At 36.5% G+C, this 15,213-nt stretch overlaps 1 protein-coding gene across 2 annotated transcripts in view; it reads left to right on the top strand.

Annotated features, from left to right (window-relative positions):
* TESK2 (testis associated actin remodelling kinase 2) overlaps positions 1 to 15,213 on the top strand; it is a 134,897-nt gene that overhangs the window by 60,102 nt on the left and 59,582 nt on the right. For both annotated transcript variants that reach the window (XM_043574796.1, XM_043574797.1), the window contains one exon: positions 6,027 to 6,148. In XM_043574796.1, coding sequence (XP_043430731.1) covers positions 6,027 to 6,148 — 122 coding nt within the window. The remainder of the gene's footprint in view (positions 1 to 6,026; positions 6,149 to 15,213) is intronic.

Here is a 15,213-nt window from a genome sequence, read left to right as displayed (position 1 = left end):
GTTATATTTTCTATTAGAAATTTTAGTCAAATATACTGTGAAAGAATTGGAAAATGAAGAAAAGCAAAAGAAAATAAATCATTGATATCAGTTCTACCACCAGTGACAGTCACTATTAACATTTGATAAACTTACTTCCACTTTTTGTTTTAGCATAGGCTTGGGCATATATCATATGCAGGATTTTTTTTTCTGTGATTAAAAAACTGTTCTTTATTTCTTAATGCTAAATTTATGGGAGAAAATACGATAAATTTTTTACTTGTTTCTTCCAACTTTTGGAAGCTTTAAAAATCTATAGAAAATTGGGAGTGCCTGTGTGGCTTAGTCGGTTGAGCATCCGACTTTGGCTCAGGTCATGATATCATGGTTCATGGGTTCAAGCCCTGCATCGGGCTCTGTGCTGACAGCTCAGAGCCTGGAGCCTGCTTCGGGTTCTGTGTCTCCCTCTCTCTCTGCCCCTCCCCCATTCACGCTTTGTCTCTCTCTCTCTCAAAAATAAATAAAACATTAAAAAAAAATTTTTAATTAAAAAAATAAAAATCTATAGAAAATGGAAAGAATAGTATAAAACCCCTATAGTCCCTTCACCTGGATTTGCCAGCTAATGTTTTGCTACATTGCTTTATCTATCTGTATTTTTTTAAGATTTTATTTTATTTTTTAAAGTCATCTCTACACCCAACATGGGACTTGAACTTACAATCCTGAGATCAAGAGTTACATGCCGTACTGCTAACTGAGCCAACCAGGTGCCCCATTGGTATTTTTTTTTTTACAACACTTGAAACCAAATTGCAGATATCATGACACTTTAATATAAATATTTTAGTATATATCTTCTAAGAATGCATTCTTCTACGAGGCTATAGTATCATTATTTATAACTGAGGCAATTAACCTTAATTCAGAAAAATAATTTCATATACAGTTCCTGTTAAAAGTTTTCTTATTTGCCAGCAAAAGGTGGGTGTTTTTTGTTTTTTTTAATTAAGTAAGCTCTACGCCCAACATGGAGCTTGAACTCATGACCCTGAGATCAAGAGTCACATCCTCTACCAACTGAGTCAGCCAGGGGCCCCAACAAAAAGTTTTTTATAGCTTTTTTGAACCCAGAATCAAATCAAGGTTTCATACATTTCATTTCAGGGGTTATGTCTGTTAATGTCACTTAATCTAGAATATTCCCCCACATTTTGTTTGGAGAGTATTGTCTAGTTGTCTTTTAGATATTCTGGATGTGTCTAATTGTTTTCTTATGATTAGATTTGACTTAAACATTTCAGTATGTATATTACATCACATCAGAAAGTTGACAATGCCAGGTGTTTCACTTTTGGTAATGCTAAATGTGACCAACCCCTTGGTTAAGGTGCTAACCAGCAGATCTCTCCATTGTAAAGACATATTTTTCCCTTTGTAGTATATAAGTAATCTTGGGGGTATTATACAGCAATTATATATACTACTGTTTTTCACTTAAAATTATAATTGTATTTTCTGTGTTATGTCAAATTCACCTGATATGCTAAATTCTTATGAGCATATAGTTTATTTTTTTAAATATATTTTTAATGTTTATTTATTCTTGAGAGAGACAGAGACAGAGTGTGAGCAAGGGAGGGGCAGAGAGAGCAGGAGACACAGAATCCAAACCAGACTCCAGGCTCCGAGCTGTCAGCACAGAGCCTGGTGCGGGGCTTGAAATCACTAAGATCATGACCTGAGCCCAAATCGGACCCTTAACTGACTGAGCCACCCAGGCGCCCCTATACTTTCTTATTTTTATTAAAAATAATACCTATTTATTGAATGCTTATTGGGCCAACCTCTGTGTTAGTTTGCATCCATTATCTCATTTATCTAACAGAACACTATTTTGTCCTCCATAATCGTGCTAGGAGATAGAGACTATTGTTCTCTTCATTTTACAGTAGAAGTCTTCACAGAGAAGTCATTCTAATCATGTAAGTATTAAAACGTTGTATTCAGTCTGCTCATTTCCTGACCTGGAGCCCTTCACCACTCTGCTATGCTCTTCTTTAGAAAGTAGATTTGAAGATCCTGTGGTAGCATCAGATGAATTTAAAAGTCAAGGAGAAGTACCGATTTTCTCTTCTGTTATCTTCTTTCTCCCTCTCTCTTTTTTCTTGCTTTTCTTCCCTCCCTCTCTTCATTTATTTATAATTATGGTAAAGTACACACAAGATTTACCATCTTAATCATATTTAAGTGTATAATTCAGTTCACGTGGTTGCGCTACCAGTCTCCAGAACTCTTCATCTTGCAGAACTGAAACTCTATACCCAGCATACAACTCCAAATCCCTCCCCTTCCCCTAGCCTCTGGCAACCACCATTCTACATTATGTTTGTATAAATTTAACTACCCTAAGTACCTCAAGTAAGTGGAAACATATGGTATTTATCTTTTTGTGACTGGGTTATTTCACTTAGCATAATAACTTCAAGGTTCATCTGTATTATAGCATGTGTCAGAATTTCCTTTCTTTTTAAGGCTAAATAATAATATTCCATTCTATGTATACTATTTTGTTTTATCTATTCCTCTGTCAGTGAGCACCTGTGTTGCATATACGTCTTGGCTGTTGTGAATAATGCTGCCATGAACATGGGTGTGCAAATTGAAACTCTACTTTCAATTCTTTTGGGTACATACCCAGAAGTAGAACTGCTGGATCATGTGGCAATTTTATTTTTAATTTTTTGAGGTCTTACCCTTTATAATAATATTTTTATTTTTAAATTTTTGATAGAGGGCTCCTGGGTGTTTCAGTCGGTTAAGCGTCTGATTTCGGCTCAGGTCATGATCTTGTGGTACACGAGTTCAAGCCCCGCCTCGGGCTCTGGGCTGACAGCTCAAAGCCTGGAGCCTTCTTCAGATTCTGTGTCTCCCTCTCTCTCTGACCTTCCCCTACTCATACTCTGTTTCTGTCTCTCTCAAAATAAATTAAAAAACATAAAAATAAGTTTAAAAACATTAAAAAATAAATTTTTGATAGAAATATAGTTGACACTATATTAGTTTCAGGTGTACAACATAGTGATTTGACAATTATATACATTATGAAATGCTCACCACAATAAGTATAGTTGCCATCTGTCACCATGCAATGTTATTACAATATCATTTACTGTATTCCGTGTGCTGTGATTTTCATCACTGACGCGTTTATTTTATAACTGGAATTTTGTACCTCTTAATTCCCTTTACCTATTTTACCTATCCCTCCCATTTCTCTCCCCTAGCAGCAACCATTTTAACGTTTATTTTCCAAGGTAGTTAAAGATGTCACTCTCTTAGGAATATTCTTATTAATAGTAACCATGATCTATCTGTAGAGGACAAACTTAAGCAAAAAAGCACCTTCTTTTAACTCTGAAAATCTAAGTCTATTTGAAGGGTAATTAATTTTTGTAGTTTTGGAAACTTGGAATGAAGATCCTCCTACATTTAGGCAGGTACCCCATCTTTTGTGGACCTCTATATTTAAACGATACTTTTTTCTTCCTTTATCAACTGTAATCTGTATTTTAAAAATCTATCAATGTCTATTAATCTTTTGAGGTTTCACTGAAGTTCCATGAAGTTTTTGCCTAAGTGCTCATTCTGTCAACATTTCAACATTTATATAAATACTTTGTGTGCTGTGTTTTATTCTTCATTGTCTTTCTTCTCTGACTCGCCATATAGCTTATTATTTGTCCCTTTCTAGATGGTAAACCCCAAAAAATTTTACCAAATTTTATATCTCTTTTCCATTTGAATCTTCCCCCCAACCCCTGCCCCCCTCAAAAAAAATTACTCCTGGCTCACTTCTGCCCAAATAATTCACCTGAATAAATGATTCACTGGCCCTTAGATAATATATAGAAAGTATATTAGAAGTTTCACTTAACTGTTGCCATTGTTTTCACTGTGCCCTTATGATGTGCCAGGCCTTCCAGGCACTGCAAGACAAGGATGGATACGGTGTAGATCCTGGTATCAAGATGCTTTATAGACTGGTGAGGAGATATTTATGTACAGAACCATGTGATGAGTGGTATACTGGTGTTATGAATGTTGTTCTGAGGTGGCATAAAGATGGAAACCACAAATAAATGATTCCCAGAGAGTCAAGAAGACTTCAGGGAGGAGGGAACATTTGGGTGTGGTCTTGAAAGGTAAGTAGAATTTGAGGTGCTAGAAGAAAGTATTTTATGCAGATGAAAGATAGAATGCAATGAGTTATGAACATGTTCATCATCTTGTCCACTTTTTTAAGGAAATAGGATTTTTTTCTGATTAGTTTGAAATACAGATTGTTCATCCTTGAATTTCACATTGTTTTAATATCGAACTTTCTTAAAAGCTCACATTTTGTTAAAATTTTCGAGTGATAGTTTTCAGATGATGAAAAAAGAAGAATAGCTTTCAGAATGGAGAGCCCTTATTAAAACACAGATGTCTTCTGTAAATAGAGTTGGAAAAATACTGTCAGTGTGTTCTTTGTATATAAACGTTTCTTTTAACTTATCCATGCAGGATCTGAAAAGGAAAGTCACTTCTCTTTCTTCAATCACGAGGTACATGACAACAGAATCATTGATGCACTAGGAAGAGAGTTGGGTTCCAAATCTCACTAAGAGATCTAGAAGAGGGGAGAGACAGCCAGTGTTCTGCCTCAGTTTTTCTAACCAGGGTCCCTGTGCCTCTGAGTGTTTTGCTTCCTCTTTCCCTTATGTCTGGCTGATCTGAAACATTGTTTCTTTGAACTCTTAAGATAAAATGTTATGTCTGTCCTGTATTAATAGATATGCTGAAATTCTGGGGCTGTTGTCATTTCAAGGAATTTCTGTAGATTGAAGAGTTAAGTAGGTTGTCATATTTTCTCCTGAAACTTCCACTTGATCAATTACAATATACTAAAAGAATACTCAAAGTCCATAGGACGATGACATTTTTGCATAGCAAGTCTCTGTTGTGCCAGATCTGAAATGTTTTTTTTTTTTAACCAGAGAGTAAGGAGGTCCTTGGTACTTGGTAATTTTTCTACTGCCTCATTCACAATTTCTCAGTAGGAAAAACACATTTCAGTAAATAATTGAGTTTCTTTTGGGTAAGACAAAATATTTTCTCTGGTAGTCTCCTTTTGCTACTACTGAGACATTTAAAGGGTAAAAACATAGTTAATTTTCTTGTGAGTAAAGTATTACAGTTATTGGAAACTGTGGAGTGTGCATTGAAATTATAAAACAATATTTTTACATGCAAAATATATTGAATTCTGTAGAGAATAAATGTTTTAGAAGTAGACTTTCCTCTGTGTGTACGGGTAATAGTGCGAATAGCGTGACCCATGTTTTTTTGTATCTGACTTGAGTATGTTTATGTGATTATAAGGTACTTTGGGTTGGCTCACTATATTATCCCTAAAAGGTCCACTGACTTCTTTCTATATTTAACATGAATGCTTTTTTTCATATATATTTATGTGTGCGTATACACACACACACACACAGATGCACACACACATGCTGCTTGGGGGAGATTTTGAGGATGTGGCTTTAGTGTCCTATAAAGATAGTTTTATAGTTCCTTAAGTGTTATATAAGGCTTATGCATATATCTTTTCTGTGCACACTTAAAATTCCACAAAGGGGACTTTTTCCTGTTAGTGTCCTAAGACTCAGCAATATTGACCATAAGGAACTAGCCTAATAAATTTCCCCCATTTTTTTTCTAAGGTATTAAAAAAAACTGCCATTTCTTGAGGTGTTATTAACAATGTTTTTCTGGCCAGCTTAATGTGAAACAGTTTTGCTCTTTGATGGAATAAATCCATCTTCATTAATGGAAGTGAGACCCTAATGTGATCAGTTTACAGGAAAACATCCTGAAGTATATCTATTTTATCTAAACTGGCACTAAAACATCTTGGCATGTTTACTACATGTGGAGACTTTGACCTCATATTTAACTGCTGTCCTTGAACCCTTCTCTTGTTCTATTTTATTTTCTAGGTGCGCCATCGAGCTTCTGGCCAGGTGATGGCTCTTAAGATGAACACATTGAGCAGTAACCGGGCAAACATGCTGAAAGAAGTTCAGCTTATGAATAGACTCTCCCATCCCAACATCCTTAGGTAATGGCTTTTCCTTTCTTTTGAGGATTAGTGAGAAAGCTGGAACATTATTGGAGGCTTGTTAGAATAGCATTAATAGCTGTAAAAAGGGATTCAGAATTTTGTGCTGAATCTGTCTTGCTAGGATTTAGCTGTGCTATAGGTATTTTTCTACCTATTGAGAATTAATTTTCTGTAACTGCATTTAATAAAGCAACTTCCTTCTGTCTCTCAAATTGCTTTATTCTTAAAGGCAGCTCACTAGAACAATTGTTTACTATTGCTAAATTAGTAATTAAAAAAATTTTAAGTTTATTTATTTATTTTGAGAGAGAGAGAGTGCAAACAGGGGCAGAGAGAGGGAGACAGAGAATCCCAAGCAGGCTCTGTGCTATCAGTTCAGAGGCTGACACTGAGCTCAGTCTCACCAACTGTGAGATCATGACCTGGGCGAAATCAAGAGTCAAATGCTTAACCGACTGAGCCACCCAGGTGCCCCACTAAATTAGTAATTTATCAAGGAGAAAAGATTTTTCTCTTTTTGTTGTTATTTAATTTTCTTAATTGCTTTATGAGATATCATAATTAAATCAGTGAATGAAAATAAAAGAGTGCCCCTAGGCTATCTACCCTTAACTTTTAGCACTGGAGAAGACATAATTTACCTTTTTCACTTTTTTTTTTTTTAATGTTTGTTTTGAGAGAGGGACAGAGAGTGCAAGTAGGGGAGGAGCAGGGAGAGAGGGAGAGAGAATCCCAAGTAGGCTCTACACTGCCAGCATAGAGCCTGGCAGAGGGCATGATCCCACGAACCATGAGATCATGACCTGAGCAGAAATGAAGAGTCAATTGCTTAACTGACTGAGCCACCCAGGCACCCCAATAGTTTACCTTTTTACAGGAGAATTCATATTATATAAAATAAGGTTATATGATCCTTACTTTCTAGTAATCAGTATCTGAATCTTTCTCACTCAAATTATCTTGATTATTTTTAGTGAGGTGAGTGTATTTCCGAATGAAATCAAATAAGACAATTTGAGTCAATATATATTTAATAGAGTTTATGTGTAAGACACTTTAAGAAGTTAAAAGTGCTGTTTACTTAGGGTCATTTATTGCTAATATTTACATTGGACTGGAAAGGAATCATACAGCTTAAGTATGACTTACATGTTTGGTCAGTGATAGTATATTATGGAATTGGATTATACTGTTTACTTTAAACTTTCTACCTTTATATAGAATTGTTGGCTTCCTAGTCTACTACAAAAATGTTCAGCCAGTATTTTTATTATGATGACTTTTTTCCCAATGCACAAATCTGATTAACATATTTTTTTGAGCATGTAGTATAAGCCTGGTGATTTGTGAGACACCAGAAAAGTATAAAGACATATATAAAATGGAATGCCTGCTAGTAGGAAAGAGTTTGACTCTAACTGGGAATGTAGGACTTACATATATGAAAAGAGAACTAATAAAATCATCTAGGACCCCACCACTTGCATAGAATAAACTCTATGTGCTATAGAAGTTCAAAGGAGTGAGAGATCATATTAGCTTGGCAGAGTGAGGGAAGCCTTTTTGGAGGAGGTTGACTGGGACTGGAACTTGAATTTTAAAAGGATTTTTAGAAGATCGGGAAGGAACTCAGAAAATAGAAGCAAAGCAGTAATAAAACACAGAGGTAAAAGTGCAAAGCTTTTTGAGGAGTTAGTGAATAAAAACCCATTTGGTTAATAACAATAGTAAGAAAGCCACCATTTATTGAAGGCTTGTATGCTGGATACTTTGCCTATTTAAAGATTTAATCTTTACAACTAATCACTATTGAAGGGACTGAGGGTAAGAGATGATGTGTTGGCCAAGGTCTGTGACTCTGAGGCCTGGGCTCTTTCTACCATTCTTCTCGTAGAAGAATTGATGATTTGACAGAATACTATTGGTAGATAAAGGTGGAAATGTAATAAAAATAATCAAGAATGACTTGCATAAAGCCAAAAACAGTATGTTTTATCCTCTGTGTATTGGATTCTGAGCATGGACTAACATGGCAGAGGTAACTGATGGCAAATTCAGAATGGTTTAGTGTTAGGGAGACTCATGGCCAAGAGATCAGTTAGGGGGCCTATATAATGTTTGAGAGTGAGATTGTATAAGTCTTGATTTTAAGCTGATCATATTTTCATCTTGCTTAAAAATATTTTTAGGGGTGGCTGGGTGGCTCAGTTGGTTAAACATCTGACTTTGGCTCAGGTCATGATCTCATAGCTCATGAGTTCGAGCCTTGTATTGGGCTCTCAGCTGTTAGCACAGAGCCCGCTTCGGATCTTCTGTTTCTCTGTCTCTGCCCCTTTTCTGCCTTGCACATGTTGTCTCTCTCTCTCTCAAAATTAAACATTAAAAAGAAAATAATATTTTTATTTTTTTCATTTTTATAGAAGTGATACATCATCACTATGGAACATTTAGAAAACAGTCAGCAAAACAAGAAAATAAAAATTGCTCTTTATCTCAGTGTGTAGGGATCAAACTATTATTAACATTTGGTATATTTTTTTGCCAGTCTTTTATTTCACTACTTTTCTTATTTTCTTTATGTAAACTTGACTGGTGAATGCATGGGAAGAATGACATTAAATAAATTTTATTCTAGCACAGCAAAAACTTAAAATACAGTTGTTATATAATAGAAATAGCATAGTATAGTATGATTAAAAATGAAGTTTCTAGATTCTAGATCTGGCTGACTGGATTCAAATCCTGGATCTTGGGAAAGTTACTTAACCTGTCCAAGTATTAGTTTTCCCATCTATAAAATGAGAGTAATGACAGTAAATATATCATGAAGTTGTTTGAGGGTTAATTAAATTAGTGCATATAAACCACCTAGAAGAGTATCTGGCTTGTGTTAAGTGCCCGGTAAATGTTAGCTGCTATTCTTAGTTTCTTTTTCTCTGGCTAGTTTTTATTATTATTATTGTTTTTGAGAGAGAGAGAGAGAGAGAGAGAGCGAGTGAGCGAGGGGCAATGAGAGAGAATCCCACAAGGGGCTGAGAGAGAGAGAGAGAGAGAGAGAGAGAGAAAGAGAGAAAGAGAATCTCGAAATCCCAAAGCGGGGCTCCAGCTCACCCCATGCAGAGTTCGAACTCAGGTTCTTAACTGACAGAGCCACCCAGGTGCCCCTAGTTTTTTTTTTTTTTAATGGCCCATTGAAGCCTGTTGCTTATCATTCATTCATTCACCAAACATTTATTGAGTGCTGCTGGTTTTAATACGTTCAAAGGTTTTTTCCTAGAGTAATGCTGTTGAATAGAACTTTCTGCAGTGGTGGAAATGTTCTTTATCTGTGCTTTCCAATAGCCACATGTGCCTAAAGAGCATTGTATGAAATGTGGCTAGTGCAAATAAAGAACTGAATTTTTTTAATTTGATAAATTACTGCATGAAGCTACTGGCTACTGTACTGCAAAATACCGGGCTAGAATCCACCTAGATCTTTACTCTTGTTTTGCTTAATATATATGTTCCAGCCTAGAAATGTGTGATGAGACCAGTGATACTATTCCTATTCAGATGTCCCCTTGATCTTTCTTACTTAGCCTATCTCATTTTGGTTCCATTGTGCAGGAATGACACACCCCTCCCTTTTAACTTTCAACAAGTAATAATATTCTTTGCACTCAGCTAAGTTTTCTAATATATAAAAGATAATGTTAACTTCTTCTTGATTTGGCAGTAGGCCACAAATGAGATACTTTATAAAAGCCTTTGCATCTGTTATAATCCACAGAAAGTATAAAATACATGAAAATTATTATAATTATTGTTAACCATATGGTTTTGCACTCTTGATGATGACTCTTTTTGTTCTGTATAAGCCATCTGTTTCAAATATATTGTCATTAAAAGCCTGGAAAGAGATTTATTTATTTTTTTTTAAGTTTTATTTATTTATTTTGAAAGAGAAAGAGAGATAGTGGGGGAGGGGAAGAGAGAGATAGAGAGGATCCCAAGCAGGCTGTCAGTGCAGAGCCTGATGTGGGGCTCCATCTCATGAGCTGAGCTAGTGCTTATCCGACTGAGCCACTCAGATGTCCCTGGAAGTAGATTATTAAAAAAATTTGTTTAATGTTTATTTTATTTTTGAGAGAGAGAGAGAGAGGGAGAGACAGAGCACGAGCGGGGGAGGGACACAGAGAGAGGGAGACACAGAATCCAAAGTAGGCTCCAGGCTCTGAGCTGTCAACACAGAGCCCAATACGGACTTGGACACAGAAACCATGAGATCATGACCTGAGCTGAAGTCAGATGCTTAACTTACTGAACCACCCAGGTGCTCTTGTAGATTACTTTTAAAAAGAAGCTTCTGGTTGTTTATATCTTTCATGTTTTTGTGCTTTCACTTTTATTATATATTTTGAATACAACAAAAAGAAATTATCTTACCAGTGGCCTAGAGGAAGCAGGGTCTTCTTGACTTTTGTTATTAGGAGGAACACTAACTATAGCAATAGAAGCATCTATTATACCTCCTTAGGCTACCTTAAATATCAAACTAAGCATGACTGTGTGTCATTCTCAAAATACTTAGAATTTTTATTTCTTAAATGCTTTTCTAGTTGTCTTAGAAATTTACTATTAATACTTTGTTTTTATAATTTAAAATTTTTAATGTTTATTTATTTTTGAGAGAGAGAAGGAGACTGTGCGTGGGAGAGGGGCAGGGAGAGCTGAAGACACAGAATCCAAAGCAGGCTCCAGGCTCTGAGCTGTCAGCACAGAGCCCAACTCGGGGCTCAAACTCACGAAACGTGAGATCATGACCTGAGCTGAAGTCGATACTTAACCAACTGACCCATCCAAGTGCTTGTAATTTAAATGTTTTGTAACTATTTGTTAATAAGGGTTTTAGGCTGTTTTCAAGCTGTGACGCTTAACAAGCTCTCCTTTATAGATGCAGAAGCTGAGGCAGAATTATGAACCAAGGTTTTCCCTCAAATTGAGATTATTAGATTTAAATTGGGAAAAATCCATCTCTCAGAACCCTAGGTTTTTCGCAGACCTGCCTCTTTAGAGGTTGACCCCCGGGGGGAGACTGATGAGCAGAGGAGGCTTTTGGTTCCCTCCTATGTTTCATCCAGCCAGGGCAGCTTCACTTTTTTATCTGTTTTATGTTAAACATGTGTATAAGAATTTTGAAGAAAGGGTCTCCTGCTTGAAATCAAAGAAGAGGTCAGAAATCACTGCATTAGTGATTTGGAAAGTCTACTTGAAAAAGACGGTATCTGTATGACCTGCCAGATGGTTGGCATCTAATCCTCTGGGCATGCCTTGGTCCTGTGCTGGCACAGCTATTTTGTGCCCAGCAGGAGTGAGTGAGCTGAACTTTTGCAGCTTTTTTTCTCTTTTTCTTGACCCCAGCCTCCCTACTTCCTCTTTTTCCTTTTATCTTTCTCACTCCTAAGATTTCTAGTTGGAAGGAAAAGAATGCCTGCTAAGTCATAGAGGCAGTAGGTGTGTATATTTTGTGTATATGTGTTTTTTTTTTTTTTTTTTAATACATGGCTACAGTTAAGATTGGCTCTTTTATCATCAGTTGCTCTAAGTTATCAGTTAGAACAAGGAACAATAAAGTACTTTGTTGACTGCATGGACTGATTGTTTGGGCCTCTTGTGAATAAGGTTGTTTATGCCAGGAAGTCTTATGCTCAAGATCTGTAACCCAATTCCATGTCCTGCTAACTTCCATTCCCCAGTGGTCTTTCTGAGGACCTGTACCAAGATTTGTTTTCATACCTCTTTGTTATTCTTCATGCCACGAGAAATTTAGAATTTCTTTTAGATGCCTTATTTATATTCTCATGCTTCCTTTTTTTTAGGCTACATTCTGAATTTATTTTTCTGTCTACTAATTTTTGTTCAGAATTGTTTTAGCTCCTCTTCAAAAGCCACTTGTAGCAATGTGGTTATCATTTTGTTAAAATGGAGAATATGCTTTTAATTCACCAAATATTTACTTGGAACTATTCAGTCCAGACCTGTGCTAGGCAATATCATGGTGAATATAGGGAAATAGAACACTGTTATCTCCCAGTCTCCTTGGGAAGTAAACTTTACATCTAGGAAACAGATAAGTATCAGCTAATCCTGTGAGAATATGGCAGGATATTTTTCCAGTCTCAGTTATTAAGATAGCTGTCTTTCCAGTTACCCATTCTGAAAATCCCAAAGTCATCTTTACTTATTCCTTTTATTCATTGCTTCTAACCAGAAGCTAATATGCTCTTGATTCTAGATCTTCAAAGACTTTTGCATCTGTTCTTTCCTTTATATATTTGTCATTTCAGGCCTCTTGAATTTTTCCTGGAGTGAATTATTTTCCCTATCTTTTTGACCCCCTTTCTCTATTCCTGATACACAGCTCTAATTGTATAACTTATTTCTTATAAACCTTTTATTTCAGAATTGGGTTGAAAATCCTTTAGACTGACAGTTAAGGTCTAATCTGTTTTTTCTAGCCTTATCTTCCACTATTTGTCATAGGTACTTAACACAACTCCATGATTTCCTAATCGTATTCTCTTGGACAAGTTACTTGACCTCTAGGCTTTGGTTTTTTTCTTTCATTAAATTAGGGGAATGGACCAGATCAGTGGTTAGAAATCCACATTGAGGGATACCTAGGTGGCTCAATCAGTTGAGCATCCGATTCTTCATTTCAGGTGGGGTCATGGTAACAGGGTCGTGGGAAGAAGCCCCACATTGGGCTCTGCACTGAGCATGGAGCCTGCTTGAAATTCTGTCTCTCTTCCACTGCCCCTCTCCTCTGCTTGCTCTCTATCTAAAATAAAAAAATATTATTATTAAAAAAAAATTTTTTTAACGTTTATTTATTTTTGAGACAGAGAGAGACAGAGCATGAACGGGGGAGGGTCAGAGAGAAGGAGACACAGAATCTGAAACAGGCTCCAGGCTCCAAGCTGTCAGCACAGAGCCCGACGCGGGGCTCGAACTCACGGACCGCGAGATCATGACCTGAGCCGAAGTTGGCCGCCCAACCGACTGAGCCACCCAGGCGCCCCAATAAAAAATTATTTTAATTAAAAAAAAAGAAATCCATGTTCGATTAATGTTGAATAATTTGGTTTTCTTAATTGTTTTTTTTTTCTTCAATGTTTATTTTTGAGAGAGAGAGAGGAGGGACAGAGAGAGACACACACACACACAGAATCTGAAGCAGGCTTCAGGCTCTGAGCTGTCAACACAGAGCCTGATACTGGGCTCAAATTCACAAACTGAGAGATCATGACTTGAGCCAAAGTCGGATGCTTAACCAACTGAGCCACCCAAGTGCCCCAATGTTGAATAATTTGTAAATGACCAGGTTTAAAGAATATTTTATCTCAGGTGTATATGCACCTGTGTTTGTGTCTGCGTACGTGTCTGTGTGTATGTGCACGTGTGTGCTCCAGAATAAATTGGAAACATTTAAAAAGCTGGATTAGAGACACATGGGTGGCTCAATCACTTCAGCCCCTGACTCATGATTTCAGCTCAGATCATGATCTCACAGTTTGTGGGATTGAGCCCCTAGTTGGGCTTCCACAACAGCACAGAGCCTGCTTGGAATTCTCTGCCTCCCTCTCTCTGCCCCTCCCATGTGTGCACATGGTCATGCTCTCTTTCTTTCCCCCATCCCCTCTCAAATAATACTGGCTTAAAGTAGATCTTTCTGATTTTATCAGAATTATAAATTACAGAATTATCCTGTAATTCTAGTGAGTAACTAGGTGAAAGGGTCTCAATATAGCCCTCAAAGCAAATTTTATAACACTAGCATGTTGAAGAGGAGGCTTAACATTTTTTTCTCTTCTCTGTGTCAAGGTAGAAGGTTTAATGACTTAGTACTGTGTGTAAGTTCTAATTCAATATAACTAGAACAATTCTGTAGAATAAAATATGGAATAATCTTCAGTAATATTTATGCCATTGTCTGTGGACAATCAAGTAGTACAACCCCAAAAGGATGATTTTTAAAAAAATTATTTTTATTGAGATATAATTGAGATATAGTAGAAGATGATTTTTAATGTAAACAGAGGCTGCCATTTATTGAACACCTATTATAGACCACTATTTTTTAAGCAATCTCTACACCCAGCATGGAGCCTGAACTCACAACCCCGAGATCAAGGGTCACATGCTCTACTGACTGAATCATCCAGGCACCCCTATATGGACCACTATTGATTATTTTTCTACCCCATCCCCATTTTTTCCTGTCTAGACTTCTCCCATCTCAGCAAATGGACTTGTTGTTACTACCATTATTACTTAGGTGAAAAAACCTAGGAGTCATCTTTAATATCTTTCCCTTATACCCTCTTTCAAACCATCAAGTAGTTGTACACCTGAAACGTATATAATACCGTGTGTTAACTATGCTGGAATTAAAATTAAAAACTTGAGAAATAAATCAAAGCTCAGCATGTATATTATAATGACTGAATATAATCACTACCAGGCCAAGTAATGTATTATAATTACATTTTATTTCTTGTACAGTATTTTTGTGTTTAGCCTAATTTTTCATTTGCTTAGTTATTATATACCACAAATTCTTACCAAAGCTTTGTACAGAATTGTAAAATTCTTCTTCTTCTTCTTTTTTTTAAGGCAAGTAAGTGCTCAACTTGTTTCATTTTTTTTTAATGTTTATCTTTGAGAGAGTACAAGTGGGGGATGGGCAGAGAGAGGGACAGAAGATCTGAAGCAGGCTCTGTGATGACAGCAGAGAGCTCAATGTGGAGGTCTCACAAACCATGAGATCATGACCTGAGCTGAAGTTGGATGCTTAACTGACTAAGCTACCCAGATGCTCCCAAAATTGTAAAAAATTTTTCTGAATATGAATTTCCACTCTGCCAAACACATCTGGAAATCTAAAAATTCTTTCATCAAACCTCCCTCCCCCAACATTAATCCTGGAGCTCTTGATTCTTCTGCTCCAGTTTGTATTGCTTATTCTCTAGACTGTTGCCCAGCAGGCACCTTGGGACTTGCTATCATCTTTCTACCCA

This window comes from Prionailurus bengalensis, chromosome C1, assembly GCF_016509475.1.
Source record: "Prionailurus bengalensis isolate Pbe53 chromosome C1, Fcat_Pben_1.1_paternal_pri, whole genome shotgun sequence".
Taxonomy (NCBI): domain Eukaryota; kingdom Metazoa; phylum Chordata; class Mammalia; order Carnivora; family Felidae; genus Prionailurus; species Prionailurus bengalensis.
Note: the sequence above shows the minus strand (reverse complement) of the source record. Positions and strands in the feature narration are given on the sequence as shown.